The 25,113-nt window shown below is 45.7% G+C and overlaps 1 protein-coding gene across 5 annotated transcripts in view; it reads right to left on the reverse strand.

Annotated features, from left to right (window-relative positions):
* Positions 1-10,263, reverse strand: part of Jade1 (jade family PHD finger 1) — a 56,848-nt gene extending 46,585 nt beyond the window's left edge. The window contains exon 1 of one of the 5 annotated variants that reach the window (XM_046459545.1): positions 10,142-10,263. Coding sequence is in view for 1 of the 5 variants with exons in the window: in XM_046459544.2 (XP_046315500.1) it covers positions 8,261-8,279 (19 nt within the window). In the remaining 4 variants the exon portion in view is untranslated. Of the gene's footprint in view, positions 1-7,420; positions 7,446-8,260; positions 8,336-8,679; positions 8,811-9,744; positions 9,884-10,141 lie in introns of those variants that run through there. The other 4 variants (XM_046459547.2, XM_046459546.2, XM_046459544.2 and 1 more) reach the window with 4 other exon arrangements.
* Positions 10,264-25,113: the final 14,850 nt, after the last annotated feature.

A 25,113-nucleotide genomic window follows, 5' to 3' on the forward strand; every position in this document is an offset into this window, starting at 1 on the left:
AAACAAAGTTTTATTGGAACACAGCCATGCTCATTAATTCACCTTTTGTTCATGATTGCTTTAAAACTGCAGAATGGAGCAGTTGTGGTGGACCATATGGCCCAGAAAACTATCTGGCCCTTTACAATAGAATTCTACTGTTCTTCTACAAATCAATAGACTGACAATACAATGCTTATAAACCAACATTATACATACTTAGTTAAAGGTGAATCAATCACCAGGTCCTGGTTAAGTACCCAAAGCTCAAAGCCAAGGACCAAACACACTCATTCCCTAGAAAGCCCTTCACTAGAACAGCAAAAATCAAAAGGAACAAGGCAGGGCAGGGAGCTTCAAGCACTTTTAACCAAGGCCAACTCCAGAAACCAACAAGTTTTCCTCAAAGGAAAATCCCTGAGCCTCCTGCTTGCGACTAGTGTACACCAATAAAGACACACTGCTTATCTGATTTTCAAGCTAATAACAGAAAATAACCTAATAAAACAGAAAAATGACTGTTCTAGTCAGAAATTTAACAGTGACATGGTTAACAGTGACAGTAAGATCAGTGAGAAATCATTGAAAAGTGACCAGAGCTTAAACAAATTAACTGGACTCCAAGGATATGCTTCCGGGACCCACTGAACCCCTGAATTAACTAACATGCACATTTTAGCACTTCCTCATTTTCCAGGGCAGAGGTTCCAAGGGTCAAGAGTGTCCAACTTGGAAAAGACTACGAGGGGCTAGGACTGTAGCTCAGTGGCAGAGCACTTGCCTAGCATATGTGAGGCACTGGGTTCGATCCTCAGCATCACATAAACAGTAAACATATAAAATAAAGGCACTGTGTCCATCTACAACTACAAAAAAAAAATTCAATTTTTTTTTTTTGGGGGGGGGGGTACCAGGAATTGAACTCAGGGGCACTCGATCACTGAGCCACATCCCCAGCCCTATTTTGTATTTTATTTAGAGACAGGGTCTGAGTTGCTTAGGGCCTCACCATTGCTGAGGCTGGCTTTGAACTCGTGATCCTCCTGCCTCAGCCTCCCTAGCCACTGGAATTACAGGCATGTGCCACTGCTACAAAAAGTAAAAATTAAAAAAAAAAAAAAAAAGACTCTGAGCCTCCGGATCTGAAATGCATCATTTCACTTCCACACTGAGATCACTGATGCTTGTGAAGACGACAGTGCGAAATCAAGAATCTAAATGTTCTTTGTGCTAAGCAAAAGCAAACCATGCAATTCAACCTCAGGCAACTGGATAACCTTGCTATTTCTTGCTCCTTACTCCGGAGTAAGAAGTAAAGGAAAAATGCCCAATTTATTCTTCAGTTTGAACCCTCACCACTGAAATCCTCACTTAAAATAACTGCTTAGAAACTATCTTAGAAACATAGATTTTCATATTAATAGGATTTCCTGTGAAGGAGATATTAAACAAATCAACTGGACTAATTTTGACTGCTTTCAACAAGAGCAAACTATGGTTTAATTTCAACAAACAAGCAAGCCCCAAAGGCCATAAGGAGGAGAGAGTTGTCCTTTCGTGATTCTGGGGATGGAACCCAGGGCTTCATGCATGCTAAAATAACACTTCACCCACTAAGCCATATCTCCCAAGCCAAACACAAGGTTACAAAAATAAACACTTACTGGGCTGGGGTGTAGCTTACAATTCTCAGTACCAAAACAATTATTAAAAAAAAAAAAAAAAACTTTAACAAACTTAAATTTCAATTGTTCCTCAATCACCTGAGTTTGTCTTGACTATCTGAAGAACCAAAGCAAAAAAATATTGAACTGGTGTTAAATCAATAGTTGGGTCTTTGAATATTAATGTAGATCAATGGTCTAGAGTCAATTAAAATTAAAAATGAAAATATGCACCAAGTGCCAGCCTGTAATCCCAGCAGCTCTAGAGGCTGAGACAGGAGGATCGTGAGTTCAAAGCCAGCCTCAGCAATTGGGAGGCACTCTAGAGATTGAGACAGGAGGATCGTGAGTTCAAAGCCAGCCTCAGCAATTGGGAGGCACTAAGCAACTCAGTGAGACCCTGCATCTAAATAAAATATAAAAACAGACCTGGGGATGTGGCTCAGTGGTTGAGTGCCCAAGTTCAATCCCTGGTACCCCCCCCCCCCAAAAAAAAAAAACGGAAAAGAAAATATGTACTCTACAACCATACCCACCTGAACGTTCCCTCAACCAATCTCACCTGATCTCCGAAAAATGAAACTATGCAGCCCTTTCTCAGTGACTGAGCTTTCTATCCAAGGTCTATGATCTTTATTTTTGTTACATGGAAGTGATGAAAGACAGCCTTAGTAATCGTTTGTGTCCTGGGCTAGGAGTCCAGCGACAATCTCCTCCACTCTGTTCCTTGGCACTGAACCTCAAACTTATGTGTCCCTTCCTCTTGCAGGGAGAAGGGCATTCCAGGGCTACTTCTGCATTTATTAGAAAGGCAAAGAAACTCATTTCCTCAGAGCCACCAACTTCAAAAAAGCAAATATATATACACATACACTCTCACTAATATATATATATATATATATATATATAGAGAGAGAGAGAGAGAGAGAGTTAGAGAGAGAGAGTTGTAGTTGGACACAATACCTGTTAGAGTCTGTAAACAAGTCAAAATAACACCTGGCATTTTGCCAGGGGAATGTTAGAGTTCGTAAACAAGTCTGGATGGTACCTGGCAAAATGCCAGAGGGAGTGGTTTAAGAAGTAACAAAAGCGAGCCATTAAGTGTGGAGATTTCTTATTGGTTGACTGATGTATCTAGTTTATGCTAATTAGATAAGCTCTGTGGAATGTATAAATACTGCTCCTGTCCTGCAATAAAGGGCTCCCACTCCTGCTGTATCAATCTACACAAGTTGTTCGTCACCCCCCGGTTATTTTGCTGCAGCCGGACTGCGGCAGATGGTGGGCAGATGGTGGCCCGTTACGGGGAGCCCTGGGACACTCGGGGGTAAGTGACAAAAAAAAGCTGCCCGACCATAGATAGGACGGGAGCAATCTGCTTGTCCCTAGGCAGATAGGGCGAGAGGAAAAATGACCATTTCGAGAAAATGGAGAAGATTGATACAGTATGTTTGTGTCTTGTTTTGTCTCAGTGTATTGTATTGTCTTTGTGATGAAAATATGGAAGGGGTGAGAAGTAAATTACTAAGGGAAGAAGGCACCCCAGTGGAACCAAGAATAGTTAGGGCATGTGTTGATAAGAGCCCAGGAACTCTAGTCAGAAAGAAAAAGAAAGTTCAGAGGAGGAAGGATTATCAGGAAAAAAGTTGCAGCAAAAGGCTATTACTAAATACTTTTCGTTACTGGAGGGTGCGTGAAGCGGAGAGGTGGCTGCTGAGTGTGCAAGCCGGTCACAGCGCAGCAAGGATTTTCCAAGAGGCGGTGGCGACTGGCCCTTCCCCGCCTCCTGGCCGGGGAGCTAGCTCTTCCACTGCCGGGAGCCCAAATCTACACCTGACCTGGAGGCACAGTCTCGCAGGCTCTTGCTCCCTGTGCCCAGTAGCAGTTTGAGTTGGGGACACTCCCCAGGGCCATCTGGGGCTGCCCAGGCACTACAGCCTGCAGAAGACACTACTGGTGTCCCTGATGTTTGGTCATTTTCAATGCCAATAACTAAGCTACAATGGTTCTCCCACACCTGGAAGCTAATGAGTAATGAGCACCTTTAAGGCTTATTTCAAATGTAAAACCCTTGAAATAATGTACTAAATTGTTCAGAAGGTTGTTTTCTTAGTGGAATGCTACAGGATTTTCTTTAGCATCTTTGCAAGAGTTCCTGCCTTCGTCCCAGTGCTGGTGAGGACGAGGATGGAAAAATTTCCAGTGTTGCTGAAAACCGGATGAAACTTCGGCTGAAAAACGGATGAGACTTCGGAGCTGTTGCTGTTTCTGCTGCTACAGCTTAGGCTAGCTGCCTGAAGAACTTACCTGGACTGTGATTTAAGCTAGCTGCCTGCAGAACTTACCTGGACTGTGATTTACCGGGACTGTGAGTTAATCTATTGAGACACTACTTTACCTGGACTGAGACAACAAACTGTAATGTACAACAAATTGTAACTCAGTATCTTTGCTAATGGTGTCATTGCTGGTATAATTTTTCCAAGGGCTTCTTGCATGGAGCCATCAATTGGCTTGGTATTGTGACATTTTGTATCCTCCCCTTCTGCTTGTAGCAGATTGTTTGTGGTGTTTGTGTAAAAACCACTATGGTCATTATTTAAATTAAACAAAAGGGGGAAATGTTAGAGTCTGTAAACAAGTCAAAATAACACCTGGCATTTTGCCAGGGGAATGTTAGAGTTCGTAAACAAGTCTGGATGGTACCTGGCAAAATGCCAGAGGGAGTGGTTTAAGAAGTAACAAAAGCGAGCCATTAAGTGTGGAGATTTCTTATTGGTTGACTGATGTATCTAGTTTATGCTAATTAGATAAGCTCTGTGGAATGTATAAATACTGCTCCTGTCCTGCAATAAAGGGCTCCCACTCCTGCTGTATCAATCTACACAAGTTGTTCGTCACCCCCCGGTTATTTTGCTGCAGCCGGACTGCGGCAAATACCTTTATTTATTATCTTTATGTGGTGCTGAGGATTGAAATCAGGGCTTCAAATGTGCTAGGTGAGCACTCTGTCACTGAGCCACAAACACAAACCCAGCCCCATATACATCCTCTTGATCACAGAACAAAGTTTCTGCTTGTTTGGGGGGGGAGGGGGGTCAATAGGGATTGAACTGCCACACCCCCCACCCTATCCTATTTTGTATTTTATTTAGAGACAGGGTCTCACTGAGTTGCTTAGTGGCCTTGAACTTGCCTCACCCTCCTAAGCCACTGGGCTTACAGGCCAGACCAAAATTTTTGCATTAGAAGTACACCAGAAGCCAGATGCACCAGTGAATTGGTGCATAATTGCCAATAATCTTATCAATTCAGGAGGCTGGAGCAAGAGGATCACAAATTCAAAGCCAATCTCAGAAAAGGGGGGGTTGCAACTCAGTGGTAGAGTACCCCTGGGTTCAATCCCAGGATCCCCCCAAAAGAGTACACAAATAACAGACTCTTTCAATTAAATCTCAACTTTGAGACTATATTCTATTGAGATAAAAACATAATAATTATCCATCTTTTTGGTTTTTGTTTTTTACAATTCTGGCAACCAGACCCAGGACCTGTCATATGCTAAGCAAGTGCTCTCTCCGCTGAGCTGCCTCCCCAGCACTAAATGTTAAATACACATTCAGAGTGCTGCTACAAGATCTTGAAGATGGAGAATTGACTGAAGGCTAAAACTTTCAAGGAAACAACTTACTTGTCTCAGGCAGGAATTAAAATACTTTTCCAACAAAAATGGGGGGGGGGGGCGCGGGTGGCTGTAATTGGGAAACGTAATGCCAATTTTCTAAGTTAAAGGTTTGAACAAGAGAGTTTAGAACCGATATAACTCTGTTTTATCAAGTCAAACTTTTCCACACCAACTTAAATAAAAAGCAAGGTGTGGGGGCTGGATTGCGGCCCAGTGGTAGAGTACTTGTGAGTCCTTGGGTTCAATCCTCAGCACTACCTAAAGACAAATAAATAATGGTATTGTGTCCATCTACAACTAAATATACAAAAAGCAAGATGTGTTGACTAATGTGTCTTAATTTCCTCCAGAGGATTTCCATTCTATAAACCTTGAAGGAAAACTGGGTTTATAATGCAAATTCTGAGAGACCACTAACTGCAATGGTATAAGAGGTGCCTCAAAATACTCAAGGGTCAGGCAGAGCTTCAGCAACAGGAAAATACAGAGGCAAGCAGAACCATGCAAGTCCATGTGCTCTTCCTCATCCCAGCCCCAGCCCCAGGATATATCAGTTAATGGCTTGTTTGCTGTTCCAGCCACCTCAGACACAAACATGTGACAAATCATTTTCCAACCATCTGTGGATAAATACACCAGTTGGGCTCCACAAAGTGGTGTCCACCTGAAATCCCAGCTCTCGGGAGGCTCGGGCAAGAGGATCCAAGTTTGAGGCCAGCCTGGGCAATGACCCAGTCTCAAAATAAATGAAAGGGACTGGGGTTATAGTTGGGCAATGGAGCACTTGCAAACCAAGTGAGAGGACCTGGGTTCCAGAAAGTATTTTTCAGAAAAGTGGTCTCCTAATCTAAGGTTTCCAAATTACAAAAAACATTATTTAAATATTAGATTTCCAACTTTGTTTAAATAGTCAACTATATTTCCAACGGCTTGCCTCCTCAACGTTACATATCCTGTCAAAAACTGAGGAAGAATCTACTTCAGGGAAACAACCAGATGCAATAAATGGTTGAGAGGACAGTGGTTTGAACAAAGTTATTCTGCCACATTTTAGGGCCAAATGGAGAGATCTGAACATGTGCCAGTAATACAAGAGATCAAAGTTTACTAAGCTGGCTGTCAGGAAGAAAGCTCCTTACAGAACTCCATCTACAGCATGATCTCACTTTGATTCCAACACACATGCACAGGAAATTATCTGGAAGGTGGTACAACAGGGATCTCTGGATGGCAAGAACACATTTTTATTTTATTTGCTTCTTTTTCTAGTTTTCAGAAATGTACATGTAAGACCATCACTGTAGTGTTTTTTTTCAGATCAACAGGTAAGATTGTGGTTCTGCTTTAACTCCGACCAAGTCTCCAAGTCAACTTCAGATCATCTTCATCGAGCTAAGCGACAGCTCCTTTCTAAAATAAGACATTTCCTTAAAGTCCACTCATTCTGCTATTTTTGCTGTACAACTATATAACTACTATAACAAGCTTGGTAACCAAAGACTCGTTTATATAGAAATTCTGTAAAGTGATGGGAATAAGATTTTTTTCCTTTTAAATGCACATACACCCAACTTTTGTCAAAATTTAAATCTCTGTAGAGTCCACTCAACCTTTCTTACTAGAAAGTAGCCTGTAATCTTGACAAAATCAAGTTCAAGTTCAACTGCAGGTTCAGACAACTCCCATTATCGCTGCTAGTACAGGGACAAAAGGAGATATGGGGAAACCCAACACTTAGAGAGCTCTAAATTACATTTGTTCTAGCTGTTGGAATGAAAATACCAGGTCAAATACCCTTACAGAAACACACAAACTCAAGAAGAAGGCAAAAACACCAAAAATAAGAAAGTTTTATCTGACTTTAAAGCGACAGTACGTGGGACTAAAACCTCCAGGATAAAAAGGCCAGTGTCTGCTGGGTGCCGGCCCCAGACTCCCCCGCAGGCGCTGCCCCCAGTACTACTCGCCACCAGAGGCCAGCGCTGGGCCCCGGCACCCCGCCTGTCTCGGCTGGAGGGGGTTCAAGCCATCAGCTGCCATCGTATCGAAATGCAACTTCCTGCGGCATCTCTTCCCTCAGGGGAGTCACTACCTAAAGTCGGCTTTCGGGGAAACTCTCTTCCGCATCTTACAAGAAGTTCCTCGGCCCGGGAGGCTCCGGCAGGGCTCGAGCAGCAGCAGAGCCGCCGCCGCAGGCCCCCCGCCCCCGGGAGCGCAGCGGCCGCCTCGAGCCGCGGCGGCCACCAGCACTTTACAAAGAGGAGCCGAGCGCCTCTCGGCGGGCGGCGGCGCGGGGCGGCCACGTCCCCTGCGCTCCCGAGCCGGCGGCGGCTCCAAACGGCCCGCGCCGCCGCCGCATTCCTAACGGGCTCCGAGGGCGCGTTCAAATCGCCCGCTTTTTTGTCTGCTCGCAGCATCCACCGGGCGGCGGGCGAGGCCCCGGGGGCCGGGCCGAGACGCCGCCGCCGCCGGAGTGCGCAGGGCCCGCGCCGCCCCGCCCTCCGCCGCTCCCCGGCGGCCGAGACAACGGCGCGGGAGGCGGGCAGCGGTGCCGGAGCCCCCGCCGCGACCGAGCCCGGCGCCGGGTGACACCTCGGCGCGGCGCGAGCCGACCCGCTCCCTCCGCGGCTCGCCCCCGCCGCCGCCCTCTCCGTTTCGGGGCGGCCGCCCCCGCTGCCGCCGCCGCGCTCCCGCCCGCCGCCGCTGCACCAATCCGCTCGGCCCCAGTTGCAAATCAAACGCTCCCTCGCGTGCACAAGCCACTAGCGCCGCTGGAAACGGCCGCGCCGGCCCCCGCCCGCGCCGCTCCGGGGCGGCACCTTCGGGCCGGGCCGGCCGGAGAGAAACGGCTGCGAGCGGCGGCGGCGGCGGCGGCCCCGAGCGGGCTCGGCTCGGCTCCCGCCCCCAGACAGTTCTGGAAACTGTGGATCACCTCTGTCACAGGAAGCCATCCGGCGAGGAAGGCGGCGCGGAACCAACAAACAGACGCCCGCGGACGCCCGCCGGAACCGGCGCGGGGACAGCGGCGGCTGCGGGCCGTTCCCGGCGGGGCGCGGCGGCCGCCCCCGCGCCGCGGGCTTTGTGCGGGGCTCCCGCGGCGCGGGCGCGGCGGGCCGGCGTCTCCGCCTCCGCAGCCCCCGCCCCGGCAGCGCCGCGGGGCCGTGAGGTGACGCCTCGGCCGCCGCCCGACCCCATTTCCACACCGGGCCGCCTCTCCTCCAACACGAGAGGCGGGCTACAAAAAGTTGGCCCCGAGGCCACCCAGCACCTGCCCACGTGCCGCGGAGGCTCGCTCCCGGGTCTCCCCCGTCCCTTCCCCCCGCCGCCCTCGGCCGCCAGGTCACCTATTACCGGTGGGAGGGGAGAGAGGCTGCTATTTAAACGCCCGCGGAAGTTGAGGCACCCCCACTGGCGGGTGCCGTGCACCTGCCTCCCGCCGCCGCGCTCCGCCACTTTGAGCAGCAGCCGCGTCCTCGGCCCCGCCTCCTGCCCGAAGGCGGGCGGGGGGGAGCGGGAAGGAGGTGGAAGGGATCGAATTTCTCCAGCAAATGGGACCGTTCCGACAGGATTCGGTTCCCCGGTCAACATTCCACATTCCATCCCTCTCCCGCATTTGCAAGCCAGCGCCGAGCAACCCGGAAAGCCTGCTGGCTACTGAACAACAGCCCCCAACTCGCGAACACACACTCACAGGCACAGGACACGTGCACTGTGGAGGGCTTTGCAACTTGCAGTCCCGGGGTACACACTGCACGTTCATTTAAAGCAGCAAGGAGACCAAGAGGACCCCACCCCCACAATTTGCAGATGGTGCCAAAGGTTGCAATTTGCAATCCGTTTTAAGTTCATGATTAATCGGTACTTTGCTCTATCGATGTAACTCCTTCTCAATTCCACCGATGGAGGGTTTTACACTTCACAGGCGGTCTCACTGTAAGTACAGGTCTGATCGTTGGAAACCCAATCTGGAAGAATCTAATTGCCAAGGTGTCCCTCCACCCCTGCTCACTGCCCTTGAATTGATGCAATGAACATTTTGGACATGTGGTGACGCGGTGACGAGGGCTAGGGCTGCGACCGCTCCTCAAAGATGTACCTACTCGCACCTATGTTCGGACAAATACAGTCCTTCCCCCATACACACAGGGCCACACACTCTGGATTCATGTATGTACGCGAACCTGCGTTCTGCCATTGCCATCTGTCTACCAAGTTGTTACTATGCTTTCCACTTTCATGCAGCCTAATGCACTTTGGCTTTTTAAATTTTTTCTATGAACTAAACTGCGTTTCTGCTGCTGAACGCGTTTAATTGATGATTCACCTGAAAACCGCATGTTCTTAGCGAATTCAAAAGAAAAAGCTCCGAGTCTTCGCCCCCCCCCCCAATTGAAAAACAATCATAATAAAACTTACTAATCCAACAGAGATCAATTCTCAGGATCCAGACATCATCCTCTCCTCCTCCGGCCCCCGCCCCGGCAAAGCCCAAGTTACTGGTGGGATAGTAACACTGCGCTCGGCGGCCGCCTCCCTCCCTCCTCGCTACGGATCGAGAACCCAATCTTTTGGCGCCATATTAATGACGTACTATATTATTTCCACTAGGCAGCGACCTTCGGCATTAAATTACTCCCGAGAACTCCCGAGCAAAGCAACAAAACCATCAAATATGGCTGAGCCTTCGGCTCGTCCTGCAGCCGCCGCCGCCGCCGCCGCCGCGGGGCCGGGACGCGCACCCCGACCCACGCGCGGAGACGCGCGGACACACGCGCGGCGCGCCCCCCGCGGCCCCCGCGGCCCGCGCGCGTACCTGCTGCGGAGGGCTCCGGCCGAGGCGCTGGGCTCCGCGCCTCCCGCTCGCGCCGCGCCGCATGAGTCCGGGCCGCGGTGGGCGGACGCGCGGGGCGCCGGGCGGGCCCCTGCCCTCGCCGGCGCGCACACAGCCGGCACTCGCGCGCGGAGGCGCTCCCGGCCGGGCGTTTGGCTCGTTATGGAGGAAGGACTGTGTGAATCCAACTCATTTCTGGGTCACTGCTGCCACAGGGGGGAGCACTTTAATCCCTTGCCAAAAGCGGAGGGTGGGGACGCGCGGGCGGAGGGAGCGCGCGGGGCGCCGGCGGCGCGGGGGGCTCGGCCCGCGTTAACTCTTGGCGGCCCGCGCGGGGGCGCCGGGGCCGCGCAGCGCTGCCGTCACCTGCCCGCGAGCCCGGAGCTACCCCGCGGTCCGCAGGCCGCGAGGCGGGGGTTCAGCTTACCCCTTCCAGCTGCTGTCCCAGTTCCAACTCCTGTCTGACGTCGAGCTGGATTCTTTCGAATTAGCTTAAAATTAAGTAGATTAAAAACGTGGCTCTTGAGGGGTGTGACTTCGGTGAAAGATTTTATGTTGAAGCTGAACGGCAAGATAAATAGTTCTTTTGTTTCGTAGTAACAGTTTTAAGGAGTTGTGGATTCAAGTGACATTTTTAAATAGATAATCCCGATTCTGGAACCCAAAACCCATCTCTACCTAAATCTGTATTGAACTGATTAATTGCAAGTGAGCCGTTAAAAGATAGCGATTGTGAATGGACACCATCTCCATGTTATGTTACACAGGGTAACAACTGAACATCCCCTTCCAAATATGAGGATTGAGCCTAATGCTAACATTGGGACTTCAGAGTGATAAAAAAAAAAAAAATCAGTCCTTGAAGATTCATTTTCGGGATTTGTGGGTGTGTGTGTGTGTAAGACTGAGTAGTTTCTGATTTCCCACAGAATGTGAACTTGGTTTTATTTGGAGGGTAAAGTACTCCCTTCATGCATCTGCAAAGGAAATAACCGTGTATGTGACATTCACCTTCAAAAGGAAAAAAGTACAGATTAAAACTCCCATTCACCAAATAGGAACAGTGATTACTAATTGCAAAATTGAATATTGAACCCAAAAGGTATACTTTATACACTGGAATAATTCTGAATAAATCAGATTTGATCTCACACAATCACACCCAACCCACCCACCTACATCCAGAACATTCTAATCTGATAAATGGCAAAACAAAACTAATTGAGCCTTCCAATTATTTTTCAGGAAACAAAGTAAACCAATAGAAATCTTAAAATATATCCTCTTTTTGCCTCTCCTGTTTCCCTAATGAAGAGTGTAGACTCCCTACCAGTCCTATTCATGTGTTCTCTTAATCTTTTTCACAGAGAGCACATATGTAAAGCATTAATTTAACCATCATTATAACTATTATGAGATTGATATTGCCTACAGTTATTATTTTCCTTGGTTCACCTTACACACACTCTGTGTAGAAGAAAAAGTACAAAGACTTCATAGCCAAACAGTTAGGTCTGCCTCCACTACTAGTTACCAACTTGAGCGGCCGGCTGGTAAGTTACAGAACTCCAGGCTTCAGTTTATTTCTGGGTAATAGAATGAGGTTAACTGCTGTCCCCTAACCTGAAGAGTTGTTTAAGAGAAATGAGATAACCCCATCAGAACGCAAGAGCAGAGGTCTTGATAGTAAGAGGTTGTCTACTCCCTTGGGATACTGGACAATTGCAATTTTACTTAACTCCAGTCAGCCTTACTTCATTCATTTTTCCTTAAAATTTTTTTTTATAAATTTTTAAGTTGCATTTGTCACTTACTGGTTTGCTCCTTCTGACTATTCCTACCTCTAAAACATCAGGGAGCAAACTCAAAGCATACTTAATAAACAGATGACAAAAATGAAAAGGTAAAATACACACAAACTCTCCACACTGATGGTCTGATCAGGACTGAGGGTCCCATGAACATCCTCTCATTATGCTATGGCTTAAGATTCTGGGCATGGAGACAGTGTTCTGTGCTATACACAGCTCTGCCCTGGAAGTCAGAAGACACCCACCAACTCAATGTGACTCTGGAATGATCTCCATGGGCCTGCTTTCTCCACCAAGACAACAGGAAAACTAATATCTAAGGTCCCTCTCCTCTTTAACAGCCAGTAATCTCTGATTGCTCTTACCAAACTTAGAAAGGGAACTATTTGAAGAAATGGAGGCCAACTTGAATCCATAAGGAACATGTAAAAACATTTTGTCATTAATGATCAGCAGTTGGCATTTCTTAAAATAATAGGTGTCTTTTGCCATCAGGCCACAAAGGAAACTTTCGTAGAATCTCTTTCTAAAATGGGAAAGGCAATGACATGGTTTGCCTTGCGGCAACACAGATAATGCAGCCTAGAATAAGTATTAAACTGACAATTAGGAAAACGAGTTTCTTATTCCACTCTGTCACTTACTCTTTCCTTGCAAATCATTCAGGATCACTCTTTCCTCGTCTCTGGAATATTCTGGTAATTCACACTGTATTATCAAAGATGGGGAGAGGGGCTGGGGAGATAGCTCAGTTGGTACAGTGCTTGCCTTGCAGGCACAAGGCCCTGGGTTCAATCCCCAGCACCACAAAATAAAGAAGAAGAAAAAAAAACTATTCTACAGGGATAGGTTGCCTAGCATGTGTGAGGCCCTGGGTTCAATGCCACATAAAAATAAATAAAGTTACTGTGTCTATCTACAACTAAAAAAATACTTAAAAAAAATACTTAAAAAAAAAAAGATGAGAGGACATTCCAAAAAATAGACACAAGGCAGTCAAAATACCAAGATTCTCATCTTTTCTGAACTGATCAGTTTTCATAGTGATAATCACAATTGTACATATCCTTACATTCTGCTATGATCATATATAGTTTGTTTTCTTTGGATTTTTATGGAATAAAAATTTGGATATTTACATTCATATTTCTGATTTTGAAACCATTCATGATTAAACCTCTAAATGTTTATCTGGTCATTTCATTTTGTATAGTCTCCATAGGTAAAGAATTACAAGTCCTTAACAAGAGATTCACAATTGTTCATGTTTGGGGAACCTTGAGAATCTAGCTCAGTAGCAGCATGTGCCTTGCATACACAAAACCCTGGATTCAATTCCCAACACCACACACACAAAGAAAAAGGCTTGTTCATATTTGAAATGAAGAGGTACATTTACTGAAGTCTTTCATTTTCTCATTCCTTTAGGGAAATGAGGAAGATTTTTTTTTTTTTTTTTTTTTTTTTTGGTGCTGGGAATTGAACCCAGGGCCTTGTACAAGTGAAGCAAGCACTGTACCAGCTGAGCTACATCCTCAGCCTGAGAAATAAATTCTTATTGGTAAATACCATTGCCGACTGGTATATCTTACAACATACAGATAAATAAAATTAATGCACAAGGGCAACCCTGAATAAAATGTATTATGTTCTAAAGGTTTATTTGTATTTACTTTTTTTTTTAGAACATTGCATTTGTACCCAAAATAAGCCCTGTTATAAAGAGGACATGGGTTGTCGAGTAGATTTTTAAGAATAATTTTAACAACTACACGATAGACAAGAGTAGCTTGGTTAACTTTTTCGAGTGATATTATATGGGGAGGATCCAGTTCAACAAGTAAAGTTGAGAACCATAGTTAATACCTGTCTGAACCCTATGAGAAAAAACAGGAGGTGATGGTAAAAAACTGGGACTGGAGTTTCCTGTTTGGCCAGGTGATGAGGTCACTGTCCTGAACAGTCCTCGGGCCCCTCCAGATAGGTCTTTGTAACATTCAAATACAGGGAGTGATTGTAAAGCAAATACAGTTTTCATTGCTGTCACTGTCAATCACATCATTTTTTTCTTGAGACTCTTCCTTTACTTTTTGTTTTCTTTTGCTTCTTTTTATGTTGGTTGTTTAATTTTATGGATGTTCATACTTTTAGCACAAGATAGATGTCAAAGACCAAGAAATTTTGACCACTACCTTTGAGACTTCCAAAGCCTTTGTGTCCCACCCCTCTTACTTTCTATCTGAAAAATCACTCTAGCCCTCCAGCCTTCGCTTCCTACTAGGAGCAGAAGGATGATCCCTAACCTCCACCACCTGCAAGCAACACTAGAGCTGCTCAGATGCATTATTTGGGGCCATATCCTAGACCTACTGAGAATCAAACGTCTTAATGGGGACTGGGGGGTGTAGCTCAGTGGTAGAGCATTTACTTCAAAACCATGAGGTACTGGGTTCAATCCTCAGCACCACATAAAAAGTAATAATAACAAACAAAAATAAAGATTTTTTTTTTAAAGTCTTAACGGGTCTTCAGGAAATTCTCATCCACACTCAAGTAAAGAACCACTCCTGTAGCTCTCATTCCCACCAGCCACACTTTCATCCTATTTTCTGAACTTTCTTTACTTATGGTCCTTCATCCATCAGCCAGCTATTTATCAAGCAATTATTATTTTGCAGGCACAGGACTAGGCACTGGAGACAAGGGGACAAATAAACAAACTGGAGACAAGGAGACAAATACACAGGCAAGGGACTGGGGCGGCAGGTGTGTCAGTGGTAGAGAAGGTGCTTAGCAAGCTGTAGGCCATGGGTTTGATCCCCAGCAAAGACACCTCTCCCCCAGTGAAAATGCAGGCAGTTAAGCTAATTTTCTGTCCACCCGTGAGTAGAAAACACTAAAAAAAAAAAATGGTCAGAGCCAACTGCAGGATTTGGGGGCAGCGCAGGGCATGGACGCCTGATTCTCCATCGGTGGTGAGAGTGGTCAGAGCAGACGGGTAGGATAAGTGACATCTAAGGGATCAGGGGCATTAGCCGGGCGAGGGGGAGCAAGGAGGTGGGGTCCCGACGTTACACCACCCTGAGGCTTCCGTGCGAATTGGCTGTTTGGGGAGGCGGCGGGTGGGCAGCCAGGAGGCCCGCCGACGCCAGGGCCTGCGACGGAGGCTTCAAACTGGCCTCTGTCTTGGGAAGTTTGGGGATCGCCCAGTTGCGCGCCCCCGCCGTCGCAGTGGGCCCGCCGGGGAGGGGCGGTGGTTTGGGAGGAGAGCCGTCGGGTGGACGCGAGAGGGTCCCGCGCGCGGACGGCAGGTGGAGGGCGGGCACGCAGAGCCCGCAGGGGTCCTGCCCGACCCCCTCTCCACCTGCGGACACCGCCGCCCAGGCCTGCACAGTCCCTCGGGTCGCCACCCGCAGTCTCTATCGGAAAGCGCCACTTCCCCCGCTTTTCTTTCGCTGTGCACCTTAATGGCCCTTTATAACCTGAGCCCAATCATTAGCAAATGAAAAACGGGCTCGCTTTTCCCGGGGCACAGCGGGCTGGAGGAGGAGGAGGAGGAAGCGGGGAGGAGGCTTCCCTCCCACCGGCTTCGTTTAAATGTTAATGAAGCACAGAAAAGGAGGTAAAGCTGTTAGGTTTCAGCATTCAAACTGCTTAAAATTTCACTTTTTGGCGCGCGCGCGCGTGTGTTGCCCTGTGGCGTCTTTGGGTGTGGGCAAGACTGATGGGTTGGTTGACAGGGTGAGGAAGTTGGAGATGACTCCGAATTCTCTGACTTGGAGAACTTGCTGAGCACTGTGCCCAGGGCCTACGGTGGTGAACCAGACAAGTAAACCCCTACTCCTCCGGAGCTCACATTCATTGTCCGCGACAGGAAAGGCAAGAGTGGGGAACATGAACAACTGCTGGAGGTGCCCAGGGACACCATCTGAGGATACCTGAGGCAGACGGGACCTGGAGCTGGTGCTGGAAAGAAGGGCTGTGCTGCCCATCCTGGATTAGGGTTTACCAGCATAAAGAGTCAACTGCGGTCACAGAGAGGGCGAGATGCGCTGGGAGGGTCTATAAAGTGAGGAGAAAACTGGGTTTAGGTAGAAACTAAGGAGACCTGATTAAAAGATGGACAAGGAAGTTGCAAAACTTCAGTGGTTTCCTTGAAGACAGTCCCAGAATAATGCAAATATGTTAGCCTTCTTGGAGCCTGAATCAGGACTTCTAAACACCTTTGGAGAAAATCACAGACCCTCGCTGATTGCTTCCAGTACATATTGTCCCTTACCCCAACCTGCACAGCACCCTGAATCAGGAATTTTCCTAATCAGTCTCCCATTCTCCCCAGATTCCATCTCAAAGCTTCTTTCTTGTCCTCAATCTGCTACTGCTGTCTACCTCAGCACTGTCTGCAGATCTCTTCCCTGATTCCACCAGTAAAGGGGATTGAACCCAGGGGTGCTCAACCCTGAGCTACATTCCCAGCTCTCGCTCTCTCTTTTTTTAAGACAGGTTGTTTGTGGGGCTTTTTTGTTGTTTTTGTTTTTTGTTTTTGGCACTGGGAATTGGACTCTGAGCCACATCCCCAGCCCTATTTTATATTTTATTTAGTGACAAGGTCTCACTAAGTTGCTTGGCATGTCGCCATTGCTGAGGCTGGCTTTGAATTCACAATTCTCCTGTCTCAGCCTCTGGAGCCACTGGGATTACAGGCGTGCACCACCGTGCCCGGTTTGAGGCAGATTTTGCTAAATTGCACAAACTGGTCTTGAACTTTCCATCCTCTTGCCTCAGCCTCCTGAGTAGCTGGGGTTTGTTGCCAAAAGCTCAATCCTTGTCCCTGATGCCAATCCAATAACGAGGACATGGTTTTGAGAAAGGGGAAGAAGAAAGTTTATTGCTTTGCTAGCAAAGGAGAAACACAGGGGCCTCCAGTCCCAGAGATTGATTCTGCTCATCAGCAGGAACAGGGGGTTTTTAAATAGGTGACTCAAAGGCTACATTCCACGTGTTCTCAGTCGGGAGTTGTAATTCACTTGTTAATTTGGGAGACAGACATTTCTGAGATGTTCTAGGGTCATCCCCCAAGTCTGGATTACTTGGTTCCTGTGGTAAAGTGTTTACTCAGGGATGATAATGATAATCTGACTAGGATGGGAAAGAAAGGTAATCCTGTTTTCCCTGAGATTAGGGAGGGGGAGAGATTAGGGAGGAGCAGGGAGAGAGGAAGAGAAAGAAAAGTGTCCATTTTAAAAATAAACCGCAGGGGCAGAGCAGCAAGGGTTATACTCAAAGCATAAAGTGGGCCACTGTTACAGGATTACATGGTGCCCAACTACAGCCACACTTTTTGAAATAATAGTTTGCATTCTTGCTTTTCTTTTTTTTTTTTTTTTTGGTACTGGGATTTGAACCCAGGGGCCCTTAACAGCTGAGTTACATCCACAGCCCTTCTCATATTTATTTATTTTGAGACAAGGTCTCACTAAATTGCTCAGGGCCTCACTAAATTGCCGAGACTGGCTTGTGGTCCTCCTGCTTCAGCCTCCTGAGCCCACTGGAATTACAGGCATGGACCACCACTTCTGATTTTAGTCATTCTTGAGTCCACTGAAATTTGAGTTGTGCCCTTGATCAACCCTGTGAAAGTGAGTTTCCCAAGATCAACGCTGACATTCTTATTGCTAAATGCCGGGTCAATTTCTCCTCCTTATTTTATTTGACCTCTCACCAGCATTTGACAGTATTGTGCATTCATACCCCGTTTCTTGAAATAGTTTCATCTGGCTTCCAAAAATGCCAATGTTCTTCTGGTTTCTTGGCCACCTCTGGGACCTCTGCCCATTCTCTCACAGACTCCTCTTTCCATTCTGTTAAAGCAGTGTCTTGCACAAATTGTTTTTTAAGCACAGGAGAAGAGACTTGGAAAAATCCAACGGAAGGAGTAATTTGGACTGAGTCTTTTTATAAGGAGAGAAAGAATGGCTCACTAACCATGTTCAGAATGGACTTTAGAAAAAAGAAGAAGAAGAACATCTGGTTAAAGATTATTAGGCTAGTCAATCAGCTGGGTGGGTAACCCGAGCTTCCCAGAAGGAGTTCTCAGTCTTATTAAAGTCTGTCAGAAAACTGTTCACACACTTTATCAGGGATGCTAATTGCTTCCCAGGAGTTGTAAATTACATCACACACAAAATTTCTGTCCCAGACCAAGTTTGAGTCAATTTTCTTTCTTACTCTTAGCCTCCAAAATGTTAGCTTTCTTTAGGGCTCTGTCCTAAGCCCTCTTTTCATTGTACCTGTGTCCTTAGTGCAACTTGTGTCTTTCAGCCATCTCCCACGAACCCCCAAATACATGTTTATACAGCCAGGTTTGCACCTGACCTTCAACTCCTATTTTCTATAGTGTCCTGAACACCCCCTGGGGCTTCCCGCAGGCATCTCAAACCCAGTGTGCCCCAACTTTAAGCTTCCCCATGTTAATCAGTGATACCACCAACCAAAACTGTCAACACAGCTGCCAAAACATCCCTCCTACTTCCTCCATGCCACCAGTCCAGCAGAGCATCCAGTCACCCCCACAGCAGGTCCTCTGCACCCCTATAGCTACTGTTATCACCTCAGGGCCAACCTGGCTTCCCCGCCTCCAATCTTACCTTTCTCTAATTCCTTCCCTACTTTATAGCCAGTGCGATCCTTCTGGAGCAAAAAACCGTGCTATTTGATCATGGTCGTAAGTGATCATTCCATGTCCGTTTAAAATGCTGAATTGCCATTTTCCCCCATTTACTTTTTAAAATTTATTTTATTTTATTTTATTTTAATTTTTTTGGTACCAGGGTTTGAAGTCAGGGGTACTTGACCACTGAGCCACATCCCCAGCCCTATTTTGTATTTTATTTAGAGAGAGTCTCACTGAGTTGCTAAGCACCTCACCATTGCTGAGGCTGGCTTTGAACTTGCAATCCTCCTGCCTCAGCCTCCTGAGCCTCTGGGATTACAGGCGAGCACCCTGGCACCTGGCTCCTACTTGCTTTTGCCAGTCTTCCTTCAAACGCTCCCCTCCCCCCAACTCCTCCGCTGCCCAGCTTTTCAGAGCCTAAACTTGGTTCATTCTTCCCTATCACACCCTTTCTTGAGGCTCTAATTCACTCTAACAAAAAAATAAAACAAACGAACAAAAAAACCCTTTATCCTACCCCACCAACCCCACCCTTCTGTGTCCTTCTGAGAGGCTCAGCACTTGTACTGTCTTGTAATTCTTGTGACCTCTCACTACCATCTGGGATTCAAGGACTTTGTCAATTATGTTCTCCATTGTGTACCTAAGACTCTACTACTGGGGCTTAACAGTAGGCACTTAATACATATTTTAAAGGAGAGGGATGAATGGCCATTATATTTATGTAATTAAATAGCCTCTAGAACTATTTTAAAAAGAGATTGTAATGTTCATATTTTTCTGATTTTTTTTTTTGTGTGTGTGTGTGTGTGTGGTGTTGAGGATTGAACCCAAGGCCTTGTGCATGTGAGGCAAGCATGCTACCAACTGAGCTACATCCTCAGCCCAATGTTCCTGTTTTCTTATTCTAAAAGTCAACAAATGCATTATTTTAGAAAAGCTATAACTAAAATGAAAATTGCCAAAAAGCTATCAAAGACTATCACCACTAAAATTTTGACATGTCTTTTCCTTGTCTTTTGCATGATTGCACGCAATTACACACACACACGCACGCACACACACATTTTTAGACGAATGAGATCAAATCCTAATTCTATGTTGTGACAACTTTAAGTTATCCACAAAGTTGGGCTTGGACATTATTTTTACCTTTTATGCTAAACTTAAAGAGAACCTTAGTAAATATCCTTACAGCTATATAATCCAGGAAACAGAACTTATTGTGAACAAAATCATAATGACATTATAATATTCCACCATATAAATGGAATTTGCTATGATTCCTGATTTTTTTTTCCACTAGTAAATATTTAGTTTTCTAAATTCATTCATTCTTTCTTTCTTTCTTTCTTTCTTTCTTTCTTTCTTTCTTTCATGGTAGTTGTAGATGCATAGCATGCCTTTATTTTATTTGTTTATGTTGATGTGGTGCCAAGTATCAAACCCAATGCCTCATACATGCTAGGCAAGCACTCTGACATGGAGCTACAGCCCCAGCCCCTAAATCCTTTATTTAAAGATAAGAAATATTCCTATTTTCATCCAAGTATCTGACCATTCTTTAGGTGGATTTTGAAAAAGGTAAAGTACTGAATCAAAGGGTTTAAAGTTTTGTTGGATGTGTTTCGCCAAATCACTTTCTATAAAACACATTTTAAGTTAGAGCCCAATACCAGTGTGTGAGGGGCTTGTATAGTATTACCACATGCCCCGCATGGCCCTGTGCTGTAGGGAGGGGTTGGGGTATGTCATTCCTACAAGGAGATACATAGTTGTGGGGAGATTTATGATATACCCATGAACAATAAAGGTAACTTTCCATTTATCTGAATACCAAAAAAGAAAAATGGAAATAGAAAATCCTGCCAGTGCTAAAGTTGGTTGAGAAGATTTCATAAAAGAAATGGAATAATTAGGACTAAGAGAGGTAAAGCGAAAGAAATAGTGACTGCAGGGAAGGAGAATATGAGTTGGGGAAGGTGCCAAAAGAATCTTTGCATGGGGGGTAGGAAGGAGGGTATTAACAATTACTGAGTCTTTCTACGTGTGTGCTGGACACTGTGGTAAACTTACACATAATGTTTCATTTGCTTTTCATAACAATCCTATGAAGTAGGTATTATGATCTTCATCCAGATGTGATATGAAATGAAAAAAACTGAGGTTCGGAGGGATTAAGTAACTTGCTAAAGATCATAAACTATTTCAAGGTGGCACCAGATTTGAACCAAGACAGTCTGGCTCCAAAGCCCACGCTCTTCAGTATATCACTCAACTGCCTCATTACAAAGTCAGAATCATGTACAAATCAGGAGCTGTATGCACAATTTGATATCAGTGACCTGAGTCATAGTTGGCACTCAGTAGATGCCAACTAAGACTTAGATGCATGCTAAGACTTATTTCAGAGTCAGTATGTCAAGCAAGATCTAAACAGCTACTTAAAAATACATGGCGATGGACTTCAACTTACAATGCAAATCTCTAAGACTTTTAGAGAGAAAAAAAAAATCAGAGAAGTTCATCAGGATATCAGGCTTGGCCAAAAGCTTACTGGGAATTGAACCCAGGTCCTCCCATATGCTAGGCAAGCTCTCCATCACTGAACTACACCCCTAACCCTTTTTATTTCATTTTGAGACTGTCTCACTATGTTGCCCTGGTTGACCTCAAACCTGTCATCCTCTCATCTCAACCCCCAGAGTAGATAGAATTACAGGCATGTTGCGACCAGGCCCAGCTGAGGCAAAATAGCCTTAAACTTAACGCCAAAAATGCAACACATAAAAGGAAAATTAACATATTGGACCACTCAAAGTTAAGACTTTTCTGAAAGATCCTGTTAGTAGAATAAAAAAGCAATCCACAGCCTGGAAGAAAGTATTTGTAAACCACGAATCCAACAAAGAACTACTACCTAGAATATATAAAGAATGCTCCCAAGTTCAACAATTAAACAAACAAACAAATCAAACAATTCAGTTGGAAAATGGCCAAAAAGCAGGCACAGATATTTCCCATAGAGGACACACAACTGTCAATGAAGCACATGGACAGATGTTCAACATCATAAGCCATCAGGGAAATAACCTAGATTGAAACCACAATGAGATATCACCACAGAATGGCTGTGTTACGGCTTGAGTCTGAAATGTCCCCCAAAGTCTCATGTGTTGAAGGCTTGGTCCCCCAGGCAGCCGTGTCCAGAGGTGGGTATCTGAGAAAGGGCTCTGACCTCATCCGTGGGGTAATCCCTTGAGAGATTTGTAGCTGAAGGCGTTATTGGGAGATGGTGGAAACTGAAAGAGGTGGGCCTATGTGGAGAAAAGGGTCACTGGGGGCATGCCCTGGAAAGGTATTTCTTATCCCAGCCCTTCCTTGTTCTCTCTCTGCTTCCCAGCCACCATGGAGAGGTGGCTTTGCTCTGCCACACCATTCCACCAAGATGGTCCACCTCACCTCAGACCCAGACAAATGGCACCAGGCAACCAGGAATCGCAAACATCACCGAAAATCAATTTTTCCTCCTCTGAGTTGCTCTTGTCAGATATTTTGGTCACAACAAAGCAAAGCTTACTAACACAGGCTATGGTAAAAAAAAATAGTGACAACTTCAAATACTGGCAAATACGTGAAGGAACAGGATCATCATAATTGCTGGTGGGAATCAAGAAAATGGTTCAACACTCTTGAAAACAGTTTGGCAATTTCATTAAAAAAAAAAATAAACAACACACAGGAATGGTGGTAGAGCTCATCGTAGCATGCTTGCCTACCACATAGAAGGTCCTGGGTTTGATCTCCAGCACTGCTGAATTAAAAAGTAGAAACACGGGGCTGGGGATGTGGCTCAAGCGGTAGCGCGCTCGCCTGGCATGCGTGCGGCCCGGGTTCGATCCTCAGCACCACATACAGACAAAGATGTTGTGTCCGCCAAATACTAAAAAATAAATAAAAAAAAAAAAAAATAAAAAAAAAATAAAAAGTAGAAACACAACTACCAATGGCCCACCAATTATACCCTTCAGCATTTACCCCCGAGAAATGACATCTTATACTCATTAGAATAGGCTACTTAGCAATGTTCACAGCAGCTTTACTTTGTTCTGTTTGTTCTTGGGGTAGTGGGAATTGAACCCAGAGCCTCATGCAAGCTAGGCAAGCACTCTACCACCGAGCTACACCCCCAGCCTGCAGCTTTGCTTGTAATAGCCCAAAACTAGAAACAATCCAGATGGTAAAATAAACTACAGTACATCCACACCACAAAATATTACTCAGCAATAAGGAAGAACAGACTGTAGATATATACATGAATCTCGGGGCATTCATGCTGAATTTAAAGAAAAAAATATCGAAAGTTTTACATTGCATGGCTGCTTTTGTATGACATTCCTGGAATGACAAAATAATAGAAAGGGGGAGTCGATGAGTGGTTGTCAGGGATGACAAGGGAGGCAGAGAAGGAGAAAAGCAGCTGGGACCGCAAAGGAGCAACCGGAGAATTCCTTGTGATGATAGGATTTTCATGAATCTTGACTCCATCAGCGTCAGGGTCCCGGTTGTAATGTTGCACTACAGTTGTGAGAGACGTCACTGTTGCGGAAAACTGGGTCAAGAGTACACAGGATCTCCCTGGAGACCTGCATGTGAACCCACAATGATCTTAGAATGAAAAGTGTGATGAAGTATATATAGCCAATTAAGAGAGAGGGAAGAAAAACACTAAAATCTTCCTAGAAAGTAACTTGAAAGATAAGGCGATTTCCCTGTGTCATTCAACAGACCCGCGTGAGTGGAAGGCTCACCTGGCCGCGGGTTCTGCCCTGCTGTAGGTTCCTGAGACGTGGATTCTGATGCAGGAAGACACACCCTTTCAGCACCAGCAGAAACAGGAGTGTCAGCACAGCTGCAGAGGTGGAGAGAGAAAAGCAGCACTTAAAATGGGAAAACATTCAGAGAGTGGTCCTTCTTGGAGCCCTTTATAAATACCCTGTCAACTGGCTTTCTGGTTTCTACTCAAATGACCAAAAGGAATGAAGGACTGTGCCCTTTCTGTGGTAGAGACCCACCAGGGACCTGAGGGCAAGGGAAGAATCTTGGTCTAACCTCACATCAGCGAAAATCTTACTTGGCTATGTTTCTTCACTCCGGTCTCCAAGGCTTGACCTGGCTTGCCCTGCCCACCCTCCCAGGGTCCCCTTCCCCTGGCCACCTCACAGCCAGAACTCAGCTTCCATGCAGACATCTCATAGATGATCGCTTGACTTCCCCTTGTGGGTCGGGCCCACTAGGTCACCCTGCAACATTCATCTTCGTTTTAAAAACATAAGAGGGACATTGTTGGCAAGGATCCAGGGGTAATGAATTCTGTGTTCTAGAAACAGAAACTGAACTATTTCAATTTGAAAGTAAGAGCTGGCAGGAAACCAACAAAGCCAAGTCCTTTGGGGGGGGGAAACAAGCTGGTTAGTTAACTTGTAGGTCTGTAAGGTGGGCAGATTTCTCTTAAAAGCAAACAAAGCAATTTTAGACTTGAGAGACTTAATTGGCATCCAAGGCCAAGAATATGAATAATGTTATATAAAAATCTTGCTCAAGTGAAAATTCTGCAATGAAGCATTCCCACTCTAATAGCTAAAGTTTAAAGGCAAAGACTATAGAAAAGGATGTTTATTTATCCAGTCATATAATATAAACCATTCATGGTATCAAGATATAAATTTCATCTTTTTTCCCCACATGAAATAAAAGACAAGGTTGATGCTATCCAAAGTTTCTTTGTCTAAGAAGACAGTCACACTGCCCTCGTTGGTTACAGACAATGCTAGACATACTTGCCTTTGTCCCTCCCTCAATAAAAGGAGAAACTTCATTTTATGCATAAGACAAAACTAGAGAATTAATAATGGTTTAGTAGTAGTTCTAAGATCACTTTGATAATGAGGAACAGGAACAGTATATATAAGTAACATTCAAAGACAACTGGTCTATTTGCTTTAACGCTTTCCCTTTTTTTTTTGGTACTGGGGATTGAACTCAGGGGCACTCGACCACTGAGCCACATCCCCAGCCCTATTCTGTATTTTATTTAGAGACAGAGTCTCACTGAGTTGCTTAGCACCTCGATTATTTGCTGGGGCTGGTTTTGAACTCAGGATCCTTCTGCTTCAGCCTCCTGAGCTGCTGGGATTATAGGCCTGAGCCATGGCCCCGGCCCCCTTTCCCTTTCTTGTACCCCTCCCTTGCACCTAAAATATCAGCAGTGAGCAAGAGGAGGGCACTCGGGAATAAAAACAGGAAAACAAAGAACCTGGGGATACTACACCTATGTCCTCTCTTTTCAAATTATAAGTATGATTGGATGGAAAAAGATTTACATATACAAATGCTCATTTCTGCTCTATTCATTTTATTGTAGCAAAAGCTGTGTGTGTTGGGGGGGGGGGGTGTGTGATTTAACTGTC

This window comes from Marmota monax, unplaced genomic scaffold, assembly GCF_021218885.2.
Source record: "Marmota monax isolate L192 unplaced genomic scaffold, Marmota_monax_Labrador192_F-V1.1 WCK01_AAM20220418_F8-fsc00039, whole genome shotgun sequence".
Classification (NCBI taxonomy): domain Eukaryota; kingdom Metazoa; phylum Chordata; class Mammalia; order Rodentia; family Sciuridae; genus Marmota; species Marmota monax.